This window comes from Ctenopharyngodon idella, chromosome 1 (genome assembly GCF_019924925.1).
Source record: "Ctenopharyngodon idella isolate HZGC_01 chromosome 1, HZGC01, whole genome shotgun sequence".
NCBI lineage: Eukaryota > Metazoa > Chordata > Actinopteri > Cypriniformes > Xenocyprididae > Ctenopharyngodon > Ctenopharyngodon idella.
In genome coordinates, this window is record NC_067220.1 from 17,347,199 (window position 1) to 17,370,193 (window position 22,995).

Consider the following 22,995-nt stretch of genomic DNA (forward strand, 5'->3'; position numbering starts at 1 on the left):
AGTAGTTTACCTTGCGTTTGCACATTTCACTATAGGAGCCCTCAATGCCTCTTTTCTTTGCCCATCCTGGCAGAAAGTCTGGATCAGGAACCACAATACCCACTAAACATGCCTGCAAAGAGTAACAGAATGGGTTTACTCTCATTTATAGCATATACCCACACATATACTATCCTATGACCCAACAAACTACATCCACACACTCTGATTCACTGTGTGACTATGTGTGACAGTCATTCAGTCCCGTTTCTCACCTGTAGACTGTCTCCATGTACAAAGACCTGGGCCACAGGGTCACTGCGGATGTAGATGTTCTCAATCTTCTCTGGAGCAATATATTCACCCTGAGCCAGCTTAAAGATGTGTTTCTTCCTGTCTACAATCTTCAGAGTTCCATTCTAAAACAACAAATACTCAGCTTCACTAATTAAGTAAGGAAGAAAAATTATGATGGACCATAAAATTGAATGCATGACACAAAATGGAAGGTTCTGTTGGCTTAAAACACTATTATTAACTTCAAAAGTTAATAATAGTATTAGTATTAACTTCAAAATATTAAGAATTTGCAAGTGGACACATGCAGAACTGTAAAGTTCTAGTTCACAATAACTCCTGTCAAGAGGAATTTCATGCAAATTGCTCAGAGCAATCTTTTCCATCAGTCATTTGCATTCATAAATCGCATTGCATTAATATATACTACCGTGAACGAGATTTTTTTTTTTTTTTTGAAGAATTAATAGTTTTATTAAGCAAGGATGCATTAAATCAGGGTTCCTACACATTTTCCATTTCAAAATTCCATACTTTTCCAGACTCAAATTTCCAAACCTCTGTAGATTTTTCAGACCATATTTAACATAAATGATTCATACAACACTATTTTCAGCATTATTTTTGGTATACAGTACACGATAAAACATGGCTATGACCGCTTCACCCAACGGTTCTGTGTATCACTACACAACACCCTTAGCAACCACTCTTAGCAACGTAAACTGTTTGTTCTCAGATCGACTGAGCGAGTTTTTTACCTGCATTCAGATTTAGCATTTTCCTTCAGGTCAGTCCTATGTTCATAATAAAAAATATGTTTAAATGTTCGCTGCAATATATTGTCCTTTTAACAGTTAAGGGGTTTTCCCCATGACTGACAGCGCTAGTCAAAGCATTTGTCAGTTGCGTCTTGTTTCGTGTTCACAACATTTCAGTCTTTTCAGTGTAAAAGTCTTCACTACTCACTGACACACTCATAAAGACAGTCTTTTCCGCCATCTAATGGTGTAATAATGTAACTTCTGTTGCTGTTCACAGTCAGGGACTATTTTTTCTGGCGGAAGGAAAGCTTTTAGTGATTTATGATCACCAAACCTTTGCAATGAAATCATTCTGCTTGTATGATAAGCTTTTAGAAATTCACTGAATAGGGGCAATAGTCTGGAAACACAAATATTTTTCCATACCTTGTTTTTTTTTTTTTTTTTTTTTTTTCCAGACTTGGAAATTACTTAAATAAAATCCCACATTTTTCCAAACAGTGTAGGAACCCTGTCAAATTGATCAAGTAACAGTAAAGTAGGAGAATTACAGGGGAGAAAAGAAATTGTTGAATAAAGTCATTATTTTTGTTTTGTTTTTGTGCACAAAAAGTTTTCTCGTTGCTTCATAACATTAAGGTTTAACCACTGTAGTCACATGGACTATTTTAACGATGTCTTTGCTACCTTTCTGGGCCTTTAAAGGTGCGATGACATTGCTGCCCATGTGTGGTCCGAAGATGAACTAAGGTCTTACGGGTTTGGAATGACATGAGGGTGAGTAATGACCGAAATTTCATTTTCGGGTGAACTAACCCTTTAAGAGACTTTCAAAAATATAAATTAAAAAAATAAATAAAAACTTTTGAACATAGTGAATGCAGCAGATTACGCCATTTTCATTAACAGAGTGGGTGTTAGCTCAGGGTAAAATAAATATTGGGTAACAATTTATTTCGATGGTCTTTAGACATTCTCCTAACTATAGGTAACTTTGCAACTACATGTCAACTAACTCTCATTATAGTATTAGTAGACTGCCTGCTTAATATCTGCAAACACTTTATTTTGATGGTCCCCAAACAGACATTCTACTGACTTTAAGTAATTTTGCAACTATAACTTATACTACTCACCAGAACCCTAACACCTAACCTCAACCTAACAGTCTACTAATACTCTAATGAGAGTTAGTTGACATGTAGTTGCAAAGTTACTTATAGTTTGTAGAATGTCTAAAGTGGGCCATTGAAATAAAGTGTAACCAAATACGGGTAGCAAGTCAGTAACTAGGTTAATGTCAGTATCATTTAAAATTAATCTGATTCACTGAATCAAGTGGACAATTCACAGAAATCAGGATGTTGATTAAATTAAAACTGAACTGGGAGACTAAAAATAGAAAGTCGACAGAGTAAATAATGAGAAGAAGTGCTGAGAGAGGATGTAGAATTTACCGGTAGCCATTTGCCGATATCTCCAGTGTGCAGCCAGCCGTCTTTATCTATGGCCTCTAAGGTTCGCTCTGGGTCCTTCAGGTAACCTTGAAAAACATTTGCTCCTTTCACACACACCTGTGGAGGACACACACACACAGCCAGTAAACTGGGAGGTACATTGTGCCACTTAAAAACTATATAAATTACAAAAGTATGTTTAAGTACGTTTAAATTATCATTTTTTGCTTTGCTTGGTCATGACAAATGTTGAAAATATTGAGTTAGCCATTCCATCTGTTAATATTTAATTCATAAATTAGTTGAATAATGAGTCTAGATTATTTTATTTATAATTTTTTTCATTATTAACATTATGCCACAAAAGCTGTCAAGGGGAACACTTTAAGAAAAGCCCACACACTCTAACAATGGTTTACTTGTATTAAACTAAGAACATTCCTTTAAAATTCAATATTTTAACTGGTGACATACCTCTCCCTCTCCATTTGCTGCAAAATAACTCATTTCAGCCACATCCAGTAACTTAACGAAATTACAGGGCAGCGGCGTTCCCACATGACCTGAGTGCAAGAGACCAAGAGAGTTTGTGTGACAGCTTGTCTATTTATACATTAAAACAGGTGTATCTGTTTGTTATATGTGTTAATGTGTGTACATTTGCATGAGTTACCTGCTGACCAGTCTCCAGGAAGTGACATTGTACAGCCTGCGGTACACTCTGTCTGCCCATAACCCTCATAAAACTACAACATAATCATCACACAAAAACAGTGACTTTAAAATCAGATGTGGGAACTGATAGCATGAGAACAGAAGTCTTTGTGTGTGTACCTGGCAGCCCAGCGCTGCTCTCAGGAAGGTGAGGACGGTGGGAGAGACGGGAGCAGCTCCTGTGATCATAAGCCTCACGCGCCCACCCAGACTGGCCTGGGGGAGTCAAATGAGTCAATTTGGTTGTGTTCACACGGAAGTAGGAAATAGCTGTCACAGTTCTGTTTTTGGAGGGCTAAATAGTGTTGTGTTCATACACAGTTTAGTTACACAAAAGATTTTAAAGTCATCAAAATCACTCATCAAATCATAACCACTTTTTATAATCTAAGTGACAGAGTTTTGGGCAAATTCAGTTGATATGTGCAGTATTACGAGTACACAGTTGACAATAGATTTATATGATCAAATTTATTGCAGATGCAACATAAGCATGTGAAGAATTGTATTATATAAATCTATTTATAACAAGGCTCAATATTGCTGTATTGTGTGGTTGAAAAACAAACTAAAACTTGTATCTGAATGTAGGAGTGACTCTGTTTTACACTCCAGGATCACTCAGAGCAGGGTTTCTCTCACTAGCACCAGAGTGGAGCAGAAGCAGAGTGATTACTATGAAAGGCTGTTTCTGCATCAAAGTAAAAATCAATCAATCAATCAATCAGTTAAAAAGGCAATTGCAACTTCAACTCTCATAATTGAGACTTTAAATCTCCCAATTGTAAATTTGTTTCTCACAATTACAACTTTATACACTACTGTTCAAAAGTTTGTGGTTGGTAAAATAGTTAAAATAATAATAATAATTTATTTAGTCAGCAAGAATGCAATAAATTGATCAAAAGTAAGAGTATAGGCTTTTACATTGTTACAAAAAAATCTGTTTCAAATTAATGATGATTTTTGAGCTTTCTAGTCATCAAAAAATCCTGAAGAAAAAATGTAAATGTAAAAATATTAAGCAGCACAACTGATTTTAACATTGATTATAATAAGAAATGCTTCTTGAGCAGCAAATCAGCATATTAGAATGATTATGCTGGAGTAATGGCTGCAGAAAATTCAGCTTTGCCATCATAGGAATAGATTACATTTTAAAATATATTCAAATAGAAAACAGTTATCACTTGTTATAATATTTCACAATATTATATTATTTTTAATGAAAATAATGCAGCCTTGATGAGCAGAGATTTCTTTCAAAAACATTAAAAAAATCTTACTGACCCCAATCTTTTGAACTTTTATATCTCACAATTTGACCTTATTTTTCGCAATTGCAACTATATTTCTCACAACTGCAATTTTATATTAATCACTTCATGTCTCACAATGTGACTTTTTTTCTTTTTCTTTTTCTCTCTTTTTTTTTTTTTTTACTCTATCTAACTTTTTTTGATTACTTAATGCTTTGTGATTACATACTCATGAGCTAAGGCCCCTTCTCACAATAGATAACTATAGCGAGAACGACATTTACATCCACAGCAACTTCAGGCGTGTCCGAATCCACTTTTGCTACCTTAATGACAGAAAAAATGGCTGGCGCATGGTCTAAAAGGGTTGTCCCTATTCTCTTAATGAGTAATGGGTGTTTTTTGGGTGTAACATGCAATAAACCAATCGGAGTCTCATCTCCCATTCCCTTTAAAAGCCAGTTGTGCTCGCGCCATGGCGGATTCGCTATTTACATGGAATTTGCAAGCGAAAAAACTGAACGCTTCTCTAGCGAGGAAACAGATCTGCTCGCGTGCGCGAGGTTAAAGCGCACAAGCAGACCATCTACGGGACAAGCCGGATTACACCAAAGCATTTTTATCTTTATGCACACAATAATAATCTTTTACACTGTAATCCTTTTAATTTGTAATATTTGGCACGTTTGTGTGCTGCTGCACTTCCTTGTGTGTGTAATAAGCAGAGTGTACGCGCGTTGTGCACCCACATATAGGTGCATATTACTAACGTGCTCTTTAAATAACAAAACAAATATAGCGCCATTGACTTTAGACCAGGTTTCAGTTAGTCAATGGCGCAGTCTATTTCAGTTGCCTCAAAATAGCAACATGCCAACAATGCGCCTGAACACACCTCGTTTTCAGACCAGCACGCCCATGGGTGCACAAATGAGCGCAAATGCATTTGCGATTTAAACAACGTGGCGCAGGACGTGAAAATGATAACTGCGTCGGGCTGAAACTAGCAAAAAACATTGCGTCGGGTGTATGATGGGGCCCTATAACTTTCTGTTTATTAAAAGTGTGCATGCTGCAGTTATGATGTCTGTTGCAATTTCTCTGAAAATTATTCCAAAAATAATTTCTCTGTGTCATTATTGTTATAGCTGTGGTCTGGACTACCCTATTCTCATAGAATTTGAACAATTATTAAAACTTTAGTTATCATTATAGTTGTCATCCTTGGGCCTTTAGATATGATTTCTCTTGCTTTTTTTTTTTGTTTTATAAATGTTGGACAGTTGGATGCTGAGTGTTTTTGAATTTGTGAGTTGCCAGGCAACAGAGTTTTTATAAGGTTCTCTATGGTTTCAACTGATTGTTCTGTCCCTGGCCACTAACATACTCTCTTTCTTTCTCCTTTTTATCAGGTTACCTGCACTTTGCTGAAGATTAATTTATCCCACATGCTGTCCTTCCTTACAACTCCACTTCTTAGCTCCGCCTCTTTCCTGCTGGTGGCAAAATCCAGCAGCCATCTCTTGAGAGGAGTGTTCGCCTGTCCGAAGATCTTAACACAAACACACATGATTATATAATGATCTGTAAGTATATTTTAGCACAGACTTCAATGCAAACAGTTTATGTGTGTATACCTAAACAGAAGTACCTTATCAAACATGCGGTTGAGTAGTCTAGGCACTACAGGAAATACAGTAGGCTTAAGAGTCTTCAAATCATCCATCAGCAGACGGATATCACCCTGAAAATATCCAATCCTGGCTCCGTGGACCAGAAGCACACCCTATACACACAACAAACACAATTATTCAACAAGAATATTATGTAGATTCATTTCTATATACAGTGCACAGCATAAATGAGTACACCCCCTCTGAACAAATACAAAAGATGTATTTTCTTTAACTCCTGGATGATGAGCTCCTTAAATGCCCTGATCTTTAATGGGGAGTGTTGCTCAACTCATCTCTACAGAATCCCCCACAGGTGCTCAAGAGTGTGAAGATTGAGTGCAATACATGTCCACAGAAGGTTTTTCACCTTGGGAGAATGCATATCCTCATTGTCATGTTGAAAAAAATGCCCAACAATGCAGGGAATGAGGCAAGGGTAACACCTTCTGTTTCAAGTTTGTGTATTAAATTACACAGTGGTGTGGGAATTCATGACAGCATTGATAAAGCACAACTCCCTCACACCTTCAGCACTTATACATCCCTATATAAGAGCTTTACTACCACTGAACTTTACTGTGGGAACCAGACACTTCTCACTGTACTCCTCCTCTAGCAACACTATAACATTTTGGATGCTGTTAGATCCAAAATGATTGATTTGGTCTCATGAGACCAGAGTATTGATTTCCAGAATCTATATTTTGTAAATATGGGCTTTGGAAATGGATAACTGACTTTATTGTGCTTTGGCTACAGTAGGAAGTTCCAGTGAGAACCACAACCATGCATGTCGTTTCTGCAGGCTGCATCTTACTCTGTGAGATAAACAGTCACTCTTTTCATAGCTTCATAGCTGGTTCTGAGACACTCGCTTGGTATTTCTCCTGCTCTTTGTCTAGCAAAAAAAATTCCTCATCACTAAATGAAAGCTTAAAATGAAGGCCTGATTATTTCAGGGGCCTTGTCACAAGTCCATTATTTTTTAATTTCTGTGTTACTTTTCCTATATTTTCATACTTAAAATAATGATTTGGTAATCCTCTTGTACCTCTGTCCTCTTTTGTGCTAAGAAATAAGTCTCCTGACAGTTCTCTCCCAAGTGGTTCCATTGTTGTCAGCATTAAGTCTGAGAATGATTCAGTGGGCTATATAACACTTTTAATTGTCAAGAAATTACTTCTCTTTAAATGTTTTGGTTCAACATACTTAACTGTTGATCAAACATTGCCTTAAACTTACACAAGAAAATGTTTATTTCGTTTTATTTAGTAACTTTTAGGAGGGTGTACTCATTTTTGCTACACAACATTTTATCACCTTGATAAGAAAATCTTATTTTCCTGAATAATTTTGACATGCTTCTTTGGTAATTGATTAAGTGGACTTGCTGGAACATTATATCTCTAAAGAACCCTAACATGTCTTCTAAGTAATTGAGTAATTGCTGACTTTCAGAAGTTTCAGCGGGGGTGTACTCATTTATGCTGTGCACTGTATGTATATATACAGTAGTGGCCAAAAGTGATGTCCAGATCCCTACTAGTTTGATTAAACCATCAAAATATGAGGAAAATATTTTATATATTTTCAATATTTTAAATGTGAGGGAATAGCAAAAAACTCCAAGCATAACTATGCTTACAAAATCTTTAACAGATTTTTAATAATACTGTATTTGGATAAAGGGTGAAGATGTCAATTTTCCTAGGCCAGACATTACTTTTGGCACCTACAATATATAAAATCTGTGGCAATGGATACAGTAAATAAATCATAATATCATCTATTTAACCAAAACACCCTTAACTTATTAATTTAATTTATAAAAACATTTGTCTAATGACTGTGTGCATGCATAATACATACCTCAACCACTCTCTCAAACATGTGTGCTAGTGGAAGGTAAGAAATGTGAATGTCTGTCTGGTTAAGCATGCAATGAACCTGTAAAACACACAAACACACACACACGGTGTGAAATGCAGCATACCTCAACTACTCTTTCAAACATATGCGCTAGCGGTAAGAAGGAAATGAGAACATCTTGAAGACCAAGTTTCAGCGACACCTAATCACACACACATATAAGTATACAAACACATCAACATACAGATCATGAGGGAGGTAGAAACAGGAAGCAGACAATTAAATAAGGAAATGAGGCAAAAGAAGAGGTAAACATAACAGAAAGAAAGAACTTGATTTGATCAAACATACTCTTAAAAATCTCACAGATCTGATGTGACATTTAAATCTCATTTTTTTTGCTCTTTTTGTCCAAGAAAGACTTCACTACAATAAATTTTAAAGGATAAAGAAGTGAAAAAAAAAAAAAAAAAATTACCTGTGTAACTTTAATGAAAGCGGAACAATTGGAAACAATGTTTCCATGTGTGAGCATTGCTCCCTTTGGATTTCCTGTTGGAAAAAGAAATCAGTTACATTTATTCTCCAGGTGGGAGCCCTAAAAAAAAATGCCAAAATATGACGATGAGGCAACATGTAAGAGAAAAGGAAAGAAGTTTGCTGTGTGCATCAATGATTACTCAGTGATTTAAGTCACATTTGTGCATATTGTTTTTTTCACTTTCATTGGAAAGCATTAACATATTAATTTCAAAATAATTAATCTTATTTGAGATTAATAACAATTAAATACTTCAATACATAAATATCTAGTTCAGTCATGAAAAACTAGAGAGCGCAGGCTGATAGGCCCATTACATACAATCAGCAAGCAATTACATCATTACCGCATGGCACAGGCTGATTGGCCTCTGCTGATTTTGCAGCCAATGAAAGTGCTTAAACAACATTTAAATAGTCTGGTTCATTGTTTGCTGTAAGCTAGTCCTGCAGTGCTATCAGAGCTCCTCTGAAACCCTCCACCTCCCCAGCTTCACCTGCCTAGATCTGCTATGGGATTTATGTATGTCTATTTATGCAGCAGCAGCAGGATATCTTGCTCACAGCAGTGTGTCAGTGTATCTATTAGCAGTATCAAGTATCAGTATTAGCAGCTCTGCAGCAGCAAAATCAACAGCATATCTAGGGCCAGATTTTTTCTAAACAGGGAAAATTAGCATGAGAGCGCAATTCCAAAAAAGCGCCTATGGGTGTGTAAAGTTCTGCGTGTGATCTACTGACGACGTGCAACTTGAACACAGATGCAGCCGGATAATTTCCGTAATGACCAACGCAATCTACCGAGAGCAGCGCAAATCAGCATCTGGTTAAAGACATGCTTTTTTGGGCGGTAAATAAATGGCGCAAATACCAGTAAATTGACTAGCGCAAACTTTAGTAAATCACCTTGCATGATTCATTTAAATACTCTCCTACCATAAATTTTGCATCTGAAACTCCTACAAATGCATATGCAATAAGGTTAGCCTCAAAAATAACTGTGCCCATGCCTTTTCAGCACTACTTTTTCACTTCGTGTCTTTAGTAAATCCTAAAAGTAGTTTTTTAACGGCAAAAGAGGGTTTGCACTGTTAATTAATCTGGCCCTTAGTCCGCAAAGACCAGATACCTTAAAGGTTAGTTCACCCAGAAATGAAAATGATGTATTACTCACCCTCATGTCGTTTTCCACACCTAAGACCTTCATTCATCTTTGGAACACAAATTAAGATATTTTTGATCAAATCCGATGGCTCAGCGAGGCCTGCATAGACAGCAATGGTACTTCCTCTCTCAAGATCCATAAAGGTACTAAAAACATATTTAAATCAGTTCATGTGAATACATTGGTTCTACCTTAATATTATAAAGCGACAAAAATATTTTTTGTGCGCCAAAAAAAAAAAAAAAAAAACAATATCCACTTCTTTTTTTAACAATATCTAGTGATAGCCGATTTCAAAACACTGCTTCATGAAGCTTCGGAGCTTTACGAATCAAATCAGTGGTTCGGAGCGCCAAAGTCACGTGATTTCAGCAGTTTGGCGGTTTGATACGCAATCCGAATCACTGATTCGACTCAAAAGATTCATAACGCTCCGAAGCAGTGTTTTGAAATCGGCCATCACTAGATATTGTTAAAAAGTCGTTATTTTGTTTTTTTGGCGCACAAAAAATATTCTCGTAGCTTTATAATATTAAGGTAGAACCACTGAACTCACATGAACTGATTTAAATATATTTTTAGTACCTTTATGGATCTTGAGAGAGGAAGTACCATTGCTGTCTATGCAGGCCTCACTGAGCCAACGGATTTAATCAAAAATATCTTAATTTGTGTTCCAAAAATTAACGAAGGTCTTACGGGTGTAGAATGACATGAGGGTGAGTAATAAATGACATTATTTTCATTTTTGGGTCAACTAACCCTTTAATATTGCCATATTCAATAACATGCTAAAACTATTCCGAGAGTTGTCATGACTGAAAAATAAACGCATACCTGTTGTTCCACTTGTGAAGCAAATCAGTGCCAGGTCCTCTGGTTTAGGAGGCTAGAAAAAAAAATTCATAACTAATCATTCATTTAATTACCATGAAGTAGAAAATCAATAATAAAGCAATCAAATAAAGCAATTCATTATTCATATATAATGTTACAAGTCTCTGAATCAATACAGCACTCAGTTTTACTCACAATGGGTGTCTTGTGGTTGGCTTTGCCGATAGCCTGCCAAAAGAAAGAATTCATTTAATGCAGTACAAATACAAGATTAATGAGATCACTGCTTACCAAGGGTGTTTAATTGTGTGTGTAATCAAACCTCCAGCTCCCTGAGGCTCATAACTTCAATGCCGTTCTGTTGTGCTTTTGCAGTCAGCTCACTGTCAAAGTTTTCCATGATCACTATGGTTGTGACGCTGTGTTTCCGGCCAGACACGCAGTCCAAGATCAGATGAGCCTTATCCGCGAGATCACAGATCACAGTGGAGAGGGAGGCTACAACAAAAGCTCTGTTACCCACAACAAATTTCCACAATTTCAACAACACATCACAATGTCAACACAATTTCAATCTTCATTCAAATCTTCAAATGAATCAATTAAATATTGAATAATTACATTTTATTAAATAAGAAATTATTTTTAAAAATTTAAATATTTAAAATTTTATTTTAATAAATAGGATTCTAATTAATAGGATTTAATTACTTTTTCAGTGAACAAAATGCTTTTCAGTAACAGGAATAAGAAATTGTAAAAGAAAAACTTTTTCTATTATTTATTTGCAGAAATAAAAACTAAATAGAAGGGGAAGTTTTCATAAAACTACTGTACAGAATTGTAAAAAATGCTGTGCGCTTGCTCACCTTTGTCAATGATGTAGCTGATGGCCTCTGTACCCAGTGTGTCATACAGCGGCACTGCCACCAGTGAATATGTGTAACATGCCAGCTCTGAAATCGTCCACTACACAAATGTACACACAACTGAATCAGTTGTGGAAAACACATACTGTATGCACAAATAAGATTATCATCTTATACAGAATTAATATAGGATCAGGAAGTGTTGCCAAACCTTCTGTACAATACGCAAAGCAACTAATGTAGGAATTAGGGCTGCCAATCAACATTCAATTGTTTTAATTACAAGGTATTTTGATAAAATCGTACATATTAATATTGCTGAGAATGCACCCAAATGAAAAAATACAGGTAATTATAATAATTAGTGCTGTCAAACGATTAATTACGATTAATCGCATCCAAAATAAAAGTCTGTGTTTACATAATATATGTGTGTGTACTATGTATATTTATTATGTACATATAAATACACACAAATGCATGTATATATATTTAACAAAAATATATTATATTTATATATAAAATATTTACACATGTAAATATTTCTTAAATATATACATGTATGTGTGTGTATTTATAAATACATAATAAATATACACAGTACACACATATATTATGTAAACACAAACTTTTATTTTGGGTGCGATTAATCGCTTGAAAACACTAATAATAATACAAGTACAATGTAAAACATGCATGTACATAAGTGCATTGACACTTAATATAAAGTTGGAACAAAAATCCTAACGTTATTACATTATTGTTTAGTTTACTTTAATATATGTGATTATTTGCCTACAGTCCACAGCAATGCATTTTTACAATCAAACTGTCTGAGGCAGACAGCTCTAGTAAGAATCTGTGATTACCTCTGGCCTGTTCTGTGCAAAGATGCCAACGTATTTGTCTCCTGATTGACTGTGACCTCTGTGGAGTAATGCTGAACCTGCAAACTCTGCCCTGTCTGCTACCTACAAACAAACATCATACAAAAATACATAACTTACTCAAATGCACAGATAAAACATAAACAAGAGAGGGATCCATGAACATTTAGGAAATAAAATTCTAAACCAGTTCTGGTTTAAAAATCATACAGCAGGTTATAATCTTACCTCTTTATACGACAGCCATTTGTATGGTTTGCTCTGTTTTCGTGAACCCAAACAGGGACCATTATCTATAAAAATTAATCACAAAAAAGTAAAGATCTCACACATGATGACAAAACTTTAGGCTTCTTCTTTTTTGGGTCAGCTTAGAGCTGCATGATTTTGGATAAATTAAGAAATAAAATTATTTTGTTTAAAATAGAGATCATGATTCTCACACGATTCTGAACAGACAACTAAACAATTCAGTATATTTAAAAAAATTATTCATTTCAAATAATTATTTAAAAAATGTTTTTAAAGGGTTAGTTCACCCAAAAATTAAAATTCTGTCATTAATTACTCACCCTCATGTCATTCCACACCTGTAAGACCTTTGTTCATATTTGAAACACAAAATAAGATATTTTTGATAAAATCTGATGGCTCAGTGAGGCCTCTATTGCCAGCAAGATAATTAACACTTTCAGATGCCCAGAAAGGTACTAAAAACATATTTAAAACAGTTCATGTACAGTGGTTCAACATTAATATTATAAAGCGACGAAAATACTTTTTGTGAGCCAAGAAAAAAACAAAATAACTTTTCTGGTGATGGCCGATTTCAAAACACTGCTTCATGAAGCTTCGAAGCTTTACGAATCTTTTGTTTCAAATCAGTGGTTCGGATCACGTATCAAACTGCCAAAGTCACGTAAACTATTGAAATTTCGAAACACTTATGATGTAATGAAGCCTCGTTTACTGAAATCATGTGACTTTGGCGCTCCGAACCACTGATTCGAAACAAAAGATTTGTAAAGCTTCGAAGCAGTGTTTTGAAATCGGCCATCACTAGATATTGTTGAAAAGTCATTATTTTGTTGTTTTTGGCGCACAAAAAATATTCTTGTTGCTTTATAATATTAAGGTTGAACCACTGGAGTCACATGAACTTTTAAACATGTTTTTAGTACCTTTCTGGGCATCTGAAAGTGTTAATCTTGCTGGCAATAGAGGCCTCACTGAGCCATTGGATTTCATCAAAAATATCTTAATTTGTGTTCCGAAGATGAACGAAGGTCTTATGGGTGTAGAACGACATGAGGGTGAGTAATAAATTACATAATTTTCATTTTTGGGTGAACTAACCCTTTTAATGAATGATTCAATGACTCACTCATTAAGTCTTGTTTCATTACTAGATGAATCAGCATTTTTTGAATGAATCGTTTTAATGAATGATTCAATGGCAAATACATTTTTTAACAGTCACCTGTCACCACCTAGTGGTGTAATGATGTCATTGATACAATTTTTATTTGTAGCATCAAGTTACTTTTAAAAGGTGATTTACTCTATTTTTGATAGACATCAGCGTTTATATCTGAACTATAAACTATATTCTAGTGCTTCTGTGATAATATGAGAAATAATAAAACTGGGTGGTTAAAAAATGTTTGTGAAGCTGTTTCAAATATATACATGATGAAAACTGCTCTCTCTGGCAGATTTAAATGTTCGCTTTGATCAAACTTGTGATCAAACTGCGGTAAAAGGTTTAATAGACACGGACGAATCATTGACATTTAGGACTAAGTTCGTGTGGGTGTTTAAATAGAGACCGCAATCTTTTAACGATTAATTGTGCAGCTCTAAGCGAACTATTTATTTAGTGGATTGTAATGTCTGCTTTAAATGACCAGTTGACTTACTTGACACTCTTAGTCCTCGTAAGAAAAACTCATACATTGTCCGAGCGTCTTTATAGTAGTATGTCATGTATGTGTCACTGTCCAGTAGGATAGACCGACGAGCATATTCATTACCCTGAAAAACAAAACCAATGAATTATGATGTTGTTCTGTCCCAAAAAATTCAAATCACAACTTCTTACGAATTCCCTCCTGCTTTGCTTCCACACCAGAAAGATACTCTGGAACAGCATGAATAGAAACAGCATGAATAGTCCCAGTACATTTGAAATCTTCCAACGCCAATCAAATTTGAGGACCAGAACTTAATGTTAATATCATTTATGCATAAACAATGTTTACAGCAGCATTAACATGTCAAAATAAGTAAGCAAGAAAATAAGACTCAAATTTTAAAGGTCACTGCATCTTTCACTACATTGGGGTTTGATAAAACAAAAGGAAGCAGGCCATTAACAGCAGAAGGAAGGAAGACTTCACGCTAAAGGAATTTACAGATGGTCGTTGCGCAGTGGATCTGACTGGCTTTATAGCTGTTGCCAACACATTTCAGTGTTACCATAGCAAACATACAAGAAATGGTGAGAATGCAAGATCCTCTTTGTTTTCTCCTTCAGCTAAAGACAGAGACAGAGATCAAGGACATACATAATTACACTTGAAAGAGGGTGAAAGAGGTAATTATTCGTATCCAAAGCAAAGTTACAGTTTGTGCACGCGTACATACACATACACAGGCAAAACTGCTCAGCATGTAAGGACAGAATGTGAAGTGGGAGGGAAAAGCAGGACTGTCATGAAAAGACCATTCCAAAACCAGCTGTAGATGGGCTGTTCCAGACGTACACTACCATTCAAAAGTTTTGGGTTAGTAGCGTTTTTTTTTTTTTTTAAAGAAGTCTCTTCTGGGGAGTCCCATGACCTCGCCGAAGATGGCCGCTTAGTTTGTTAGCTCCACGCCAGTTCCTTCTCTTTTTAAATTTTTGTTTCTTTTACCTTGATTAATTTTCGAAGTATACTGTTCCAACAGTAACAAACAATGTCCGAGACTAAAGAAACGCGCAAATTTCCGCTTTTCACATCCTCTCGGCCTACCAGAAATGTAAAGAAAAAGCACACTGAGACGGAGGAGACTTCGTCAGACCAGGCCGAAGTTATGCTGACCGAAATCCGCTCGCTGGGAGCCAGTCTAGGCAGTATTGACGGCAGATTAAGTGCGATTGACAGTCGTTTGGACAATATTTCTACTTCAGTAACCTCAATACAGGAAGCCCTTTCTAATTTGTCTGGCAGAGTGGCGTCAAATGAGACGCGTTTAACGGAGGCAGAATGCAGAATCTCCGCTGCTGAGGATGGCATGATGACTCACAATAACAAAATTGCGTCTTTGGACAAAAAATTGACTTTACTTAGAGCCAAAGTAGACGACCTGGAGAATCGCGACAGACGTAAAAACCTAAGAATCGTCGGCCTCCCTGAGAAAGCTGAAGGCTCTGAGCTCATCGCAGTTTCTTACGAAGATGCTGCCGAAATGGCTGGACCTCACACCTGACTTACACTTTGAGATCAAGAGAGCTCATAGGTCTCTCGGCCCCATCCCGGGAGCAAACCGCCCACCGCGAAGTGTTCTGGTCCGCTTCCTACGATACATGGATAAGGAATCGATACTACAGGCAGCGCAGAAAAAATGCAACGTCAACCACGACGGGAATCAGCTGCGCTTCTACCCAGATTTATCCACGGAGGTGTTAAAGAAACGGAATGGAGTAAGAATTATTGGACAGATAATGAAAATTCACCCGTATCACCTGCAACCCTCTGGAATGCTGCTAAAGCTACGATCCGGGGACATATTATATCATATACTTCTGCACGTAAAAAGGCCTGGTCAAATAAAAGACAGGAGTTAGAACAAGAAGTAAAAAGACTTGAGTGTTTACATAGCACAGCTCCTAATCAAACAAATTGGACCCAACTATGTCGAGTCAGAGCGGAACTTAATTTGTATCACAAAACTTCTCTTTCTCTCCAAACAAAAGTACTATGAATATGCAAATAAATCCAACAGGTTATTAGCCCATCAAATAAAGAAAAAACAAAACAAGAGAACAATTAAATCATTAAAGACACCAGACGGCTCAGTCACATATAATCATGGTTTGATTAATAATTTATTTAGACATTTTTATGAAATATTATATAAATCACAAATTACTGCCGAGCAGTCTGACATCACTGAATTCTTAGATAGACTTCCCCTTACAGCCGTCTCTGAGGATAAGATATTTTTAGGCTCGCCTTTGTCACCAGAAGAAGTTTTTAGTGCAATTCAATCCATGCCCTCCAATAAATCTCCAGGCCCTGACGCCTTTCCTTGTGAATTTTATAAAGTGTTTTGGCCAGATATCTCCCATATTTTAATGCCCGCCCTTCAAAATTTATTAGATCATGGAGTAGCCCCCGAATCATGGAGAACAGCATCAATTTGTTTAATTCCCAAAAAAGATAAAGATGTAGCGTCTGTTCAAAATCGGATCTGCCCGTCAAACTTTAGAATCTTCAGAATGCTTTTAGCCTCCTGAACTGTGCGTGTAAATCACGAATCGGCTCCGGCAAGTCCGGTACCAATTACCCCATTGGCACCTTTGTTACCTCATTGAAGAAAAACAGAAGAAATTCTCACCAGCTCTAGGGACTTCAAAGAGTCACCCTGGTGGGGCTAAGGGCCATGTGTTCACAGACACCGGCCACAACCCCAATACACACACACATACAGACACTCACAAACACGCATGGAGATTGTGAATATACATTTATCCTCCAAATATGACTGTGCCAAAGTGCAACCGTCATTGAGTTCAAGGTACACGTATGTATCCCTAGTATATAAGCTTAGCTATGACTGTAGTTGTATTAGTTTTATTCTAAACAATAAAAATCAAGTATAAATTGTATCTCCCCTTTTATGTCTTGGCCATCTGACAAGTTTGGTCTCATTGTAAAGCTTTCGTTATGCCCTAATTGAAAATGTATGCCACATCACTGTAAAATGCATTTTTCTATTTTTAATGGTACTTTGAAGAAAATGTACTCAGATCTGACACTTCATAAACCATGCAAATTAGGTCATAAATGGAGACAAAGAAAAAGTTTGCCTGCCAAAATCGCATCCTCATCATTGGCTGATTCTGGTCTGTTGTCCTTAAAACACAATGACACGCGTCTCTTGATACAAGTTTCTTTGTCAAAACCCTCTTCATCCGTCGCCGAAGTCTTCACTCTCATCGCTAGGAGACGGATCTTTCTCTTTATTTTCGGTTATTTACTCTTAAGTTATACCCCTTGTTTGAAAACCCCGCGAAGAAACCTTCTCGGAAAAGGACCAATCGCTTCAGCGCACGCACGAACTCCTGCAGAACACGAAACGACCACAGCACCTGAACCTATGCAAGTATAGAACCATTTTTTTTTAAGCGTTTTAAGCTCAATGTGTAAGCTGAGTTTCCTTGCTGGCTCTCAAAGGTTTTAACTGTTCGTAAGTTGCCATTCCTTTGATCACCTCAGTTTTTTGACTTTACTTTCGCTTCTCTATATATGTGTATTATTTGTGTATGTTAGTAGTATAGTCTCTGTATCGTAGTTCATATAATAAATACCATTATATTCATGCTCGATTGTTTTTTTGCTCATTCAACAAAACCCAGGTCACTTTAACGTTTCGATCCAGTATCCTTGCTTTAGCATTGATGCTAGAATAGGAAGTCTTTTCGTGGCCAAAGAAAACCTTCCTTTTTATAATAGTCTATGAGGAGCTAACGGTTTGCTGGACAAACTAATAGTTTCTCTAAATTATTATTAAACCAGAACTAATCATATATGTAATTGATTATAATTCGTTGTAATTAATTCACAATATATGTATAATTCCCTCTTGGGTCAGTATATGTATTATAATTAATCATAAAGCTTTATGATTTATTATATTCATATATTTCACCCATAAATTAATTAAATACCTGTACAATTTCGCTACAAAGATCCTCTAGAGTGCGCCTCCTACAGGTCAATAAATCTTCTGAATGCTGATTACTAGCTCGCAGGCTCGAAACTGTGTTGCCAAGTATCATTAAACCAGATCAGACCGGATTCATAAAATCACGCTTTGGCACAGATAACATACGTCGTCTTTTAAATGTTATAAATTCAACTCAAGCACGCAAACTTCCTGCCCTTTTTATTTCTCTTGATGCTGAAAAAGCTTTCGACAGAGTCGAATGGGAATTTCTCTTTGCCACCCTCAAGAAATCTAATTTGGGTCCAAAATTGATTGAATTGATAAAATTGCTCTATGCTAGTCCTCGGGCTACAGTGACCACAAACGGGCTGACCTCAAAACCCTTCTGCATTGAAAGAGGGACGAGGCAGGGATGTCCTCTTTTATCCCTGCTCTTCGCCCTTGTAATTGAGCCTCTTGCTGAGTCTATAAGACAATGTCAAAATTTTTCAGAATAAAGGTAGGAGATGAAGAGCAACGGATCTCTCTTTACGCAGATGACGTCCTGCTATACATCTCTGAACCTGAAAAGTCAATTCCTACGATATTAAAATGTATCTCAGATTATAGTAGCTTATCTGGATATAAAATTTATCTAAATCTATGGCACTTCCTCTTAATATTTCTACTTCAGTTGACCTTTCATCTCTCTCTCCTTTCAAAATAACAACAAATGGTTTTAAATATCTCGGTACCTTTATTACACCAGTATTGGATGATCTATTTAATAAAAACTACACTCCTCTTGTTGATTTGATCAAAAAAGACCTTAATACTTGGTGTACACTCCCCATTTCCTTCCTGGGTAGAATAAATGTGATAAGAATGAATATTCTCTCTAAATTTTTATATTTTTATTGTTTCAATCCCTTCCCTGTTACTTGGCTAACCCCTTTTTCAAAGATATTAATAAACACTTAATAAACCCAGGTGTTGCTTTACCAAACTTTCAGTTTTATTATTGGTCAGCACAGGTGAAGCACATGGTCAGTTGGTATAACGAAAGGCTTAACATGGAAGCAATGACTTGTGCTCCCCTTCCAATAAAATTTCTGTCTTTCATTATAAATATAAAAAAACTCAAATGCACTTCAAAAAACTTTATTATTTCAAATACTCTTTTGGCATGGAGAGATGTCAGAACATATCTTAAAATCCCAGCCAATCTTACCTTGCTATCTCCTATTGCTTTTAACCCTGATTTTCCTGTTTCTCTGCATAATATAGGTCTTTCAGTCTGGTTCAAACTGGGGATCTCAAAAATAACTTGCTTTTTTTAGGCAAAACATTAAAATCTTTCCAACAATTATTGTATCAATACCACAATCTCATTTTTTCAAATATCTTCAGTTGCGTCATTTTATAAAACCTTTGTCTGATAATGGCAAATTGAGATTTTAACTTACTCGCATTGAACAGATTGTGACAAATAATTTTTCTAAAGGGTTAATATCTGTTATATATGATGCTTTGTCTGACACATGTACTTCCTCTTTAGAGAATTTGAAGAGTGTTCGGGAAAAATCGATAATGCAGATTGGTCTGCTGTATGTAACAGTTTGTACTTTAAGTGTACTTCATTGGGGGTTCACGAACTTAATTACAAATTTATTAACAGAATCCATCTCACACCATTGCATCTAAAAAAGATTTATAGAAACTCCTCTGGTCTCTGTTTTAATTGTAAAAAGCGCAAGGGAACATTTCTTCACTGCTTTTGGTATTGTGATAAAATCATCCCTTTTTGGACCAATATACATCATTTCTTACAAAAGCTCCTTAAGTTGCAATTTCGTTTCTCTTTGGAATTGTATCTGTTATCTATTGGAGTGGAGACAATGTTTGACTCCACTCCACCTGTTTTTTATTTTGTTTTATTTAGCAAAGAAATGTATATTGTGGTCATCCCGTCAGGTACCTTCTTTCAAAATGTGGATGTCTCAAATATCTACATTACTTCCACTCAAGAAATTCACTTACGATACACATCAAAAGACCAAGGACTTTTGGCGGATATGGACACCTCTTAGGCATTATGTTAATAATCTTCCCTGATTCCTTATTCCATTGTGTATATTTACTGCCTGACACAGTTGTATTTTTTTATGCATTTCTTCTTTCCATTTTTTTTCTTTCCTCCATTGTGGGTTTGAGGCTGTATTTGTATGTTTCAGGACATTGAAGTAACCGACGAAAAAAAAAAAAAAAAAAAAAAGAAGTCTCTTCTGCTTACCAAGGCTGCATTTGTTCATAAATACAGAAAAAACTGTAATATTGTGAAATATTATTACTTTTTAAAATAACTGTTTTCTATTTTACTATATTTAAAAATTAATTTTTTCCTGTGATAGCAAAGCTGAATTTTCAGCATCATTACTCCAGTCTTCAATATCACATGATCCTTCAGAAATCATTCTAATATGCTGATTTGGTGTTCAAGAAACATTTCTTATTATTATAATCAATGTTGAAAACAGTTGCTTACATATTATTTTAGTGGAAAGGTTGATAAATTTTTTTCAGGATTCTTTGATATGGAAAGTTCAAAAGAACAGCATTAATGTAAAATAAAAAAATATATAATTATAAATGTTGTTACTGTCACTTTTGATCAATTAATGCATCCTTGCTGAATAAAAGCATTATATTTGAAAAGTAGTGTATATACTTTTAAGCTTTTCTTCTACAGACAGGAATTAGACATAGACAATGCATGGTCCCAAGAAAACACAGCATGCGTTTTGTGCACTAAGTTATATTTAAATGTACAGTATGTCTGAGAACACAGATGGGCAACTTAAGACAGCTCAGAGTTTATACATGCAGAGTAGAGATGCACCAATGTATCGGCTGCCGATATTTATCGGTCGATTTTTGATCACATTACAACCACTGGCATATCGGCTATAGCATAATTCAACGTTTTTCTCCAAGTAAAATAATTCAATACTTGAAAAACAAAATGAAATCTGTACAAAATACAGCAGGGCTCGACAGTAAAGACTGCCCGGTGTCAGCATCATTAACGCTTGGGACAACTGAACTGTGCAACAGTTGCTGCGTCTCATTTCGGAAGCTGTGTCCTCCGGAGGTTGCATTTGAAGGCTGCATACATCATCTAGGAAGTCTTATTTAAGAAAAGTAACCATAATAAAATTGACTGTTATTCCTTGTGAGGTGTAAAATATTGTAATTTCTTTCTTACTTTGCAATCTAACGGTTACTTTTCTTAAATGAGACCGCCTTGATGATATATGCAGCCTTCAAATGCAACCTCCGGAGGACACAGCTTTCGAAATAGGACACAGTTACAGTCACTGTCCCGTTTGGACCAGGGCTGCATCTTCACGAAAATGTTATCCTTTGCATGTGGTTTTAAGCCTTGCGATTTAAATATTCGACACGAAAGAGAACTCAATTCTACTCGCTATGTGAGAAGTTCGCACACATCCATAGTGCGCGCACGGAAAGCAGCGTCTCAGCGCATGAATACTAAATGGAGCTTACTTTCACTTCTTCTAATTCATGCAAAATTATATCAAAATAGCCGTTTTGGCGAGTATCCTTGTAAACGTAGTCGGTTATGTCTTAATGAATGTAAACAGCTGAGAAATAAAACGCTGCTGCACTGCTGTCTCTGTTTTAATGTTAATCAAACAATAAAAGACAAAAAAAATAATAATTCACTCACTACTCGACTAAATAACTTTTGTAACTTTAATAAGAATTACAGTGGGTACGGAAAGTATTCAGACCCCCTTAAATTTTTCACTCTTTGTTATATTGCAGCCATTTGCTAAAATCATTTAAGTTCATTTTTTTTCCTCATTAATGTACACACAGCACCCCATATTAACAGAAAAACACAGAATTGTTGACATTTTTGCAGATTTATTAAAAAAGAAAAACTGAAATATCACATGGTTCTAAGTATTCAGACCCTTTGCTGTGACACTCTCATATTTAACTCAGGTGCTGTCCATTTCTTCTGATCATCCTTGAGATGGTCCTACACCTTCATTAAGTCCAGCTGTGTTTGATTATACTGATTGGACTTGATTAGGAAAGCCACACACCTGTCTATATAAGACCTTACAGCTCACAGTGCATGTCAGAGCAAATGAGAATCATGAGGTCAAAGGAACTGCCTGAAGAGCTCAGAGACAGAATTGTGGCAAGGCACAGATCTGGCCAAGGTTACAAAATAAATGTCTGCTGCACTTAAGGTTCCTAAGAGCACAGTGGCCTCCATAATCCTTAAATGGAAGACGTTTGGGACGACCAGAACCCTTCCTAGAGCTGGCCGTCCGGCCAAACTGAGCTATCGGGGGAGAAGAGCCTTGGTGAGAGAGGTAAAGAAGAACCCAAAGATCACTGTGGCTGAGCTCCAGAGATGCAGTCGGGAGATGGGAGAAAGTTGTAGAAAGTCGACCATCACTGCAGCCCTCCACCAGTCGGGGCTTTATGGCAGAGTGGCCCGACGGAGGCCTCTCCTCAGTGCAAGACACATGAAAAAACACCTGAAGGACTCCAAGATGGTGAGAAATAAGATTCTCTGGTCTGATGAGACCAAGATAGAACTTTTTGGCCTTAATTCTAAGCGGTATGTGTGGAGAAAACCAGGCACTGCTCATCACCTGTCCAATACAGTCCCAACAGTGAAGCATGGTGGTGGCAGCATCATGCTGTGGAGGTGTTTTTCAGCTGCA

The 22,995-nt window shown here is 36.3% G+C and overlaps 1 protein-coding gene across 3 annotated transcripts in view; it reads right to left on the reverse strand.

Moving 5' to 3' along the window:
* The window catches only part of acsl1a (acyl-CoA synthetase long chain family member 1a), a 37,512-nt gene that overhangs the window by 1,989 nt on the left and 12,528 nt on the right, over nucleotides 1–22,995 (reverse strand). For 2 of the 3 annotated variants that reach the window (XM_051901829.1, XM_051901810.1), the window contains exons 3-19: nucleotides 14,233–14,347; nucleotides 12,542–12,606; nucleotides 12,296–12,397; nucleotides 11,427–11,526; nucleotides 10,880–11,055; nucleotides 10,753–10,785; nucleotides 10,558–10,609; nucleotides 8,494–8,567; nucleotides 8,016–8,093; nucleotides 6,122–6,256; nucleotides 5,888–6,022; nucleotides 3,332–3,427; nucleotides 3,171–3,243; nucleotides 2,972–3,060; nucleotides 2,498–2,614; nucleotides 255–398; nucleotides 11–112 (exon numbers count right to left, since the gene is read on the reverse strand). In XM_051901829.1, coding sequence (XP_051757789.1) covers nucleotides 11–112; nucleotides 255–398; nucleotides 2,498–2,614; nucleotides 2,972–3,060; nucleotides 3,171–3,243; nucleotides 3,332–3,427; nucleotides 5,888–6,022; nucleotides 6,122–6,256; nucleotides 8,016–8,093; nucleotides 8,494–8,567; nucleotides 10,558–10,609; nucleotides 10,753–10,785; nucleotides 10,880–11,055; nucleotides 11,427–11,526; nucleotides 12,296–12,397; nucleotides 12,542–12,606; nucleotides 14,233–14,347 — 1,686 coding nt within the window. Of the gene's footprint in view, nucleotides 1–10; nucleotides 113–254; nucleotides 399–2,497; nucleotides 2,615–2,971; nucleotides 3,061–3,170; nucleotides 3,244–3,331; nucleotides 3,428–5,887; nucleotides 6,023–6,121; nucleotides 6,257–8,015; nucleotides 8,094–8,139; nucleotides 8,218–8,493; nucleotides 8,568–10,557; nucleotides 10,610–10,752; nucleotides 10,786–10,879; nucleotides 11,056–11,426; nucleotides 11,527–12,295; nucleotides 12,398–12,541; nucleotides 12,607–14,232; nucleotides 14,348–22,995 lie in introns of all 3 variants that reach the window. The other variant, XM_051901820.1, reaches the window with a different exon arrangement.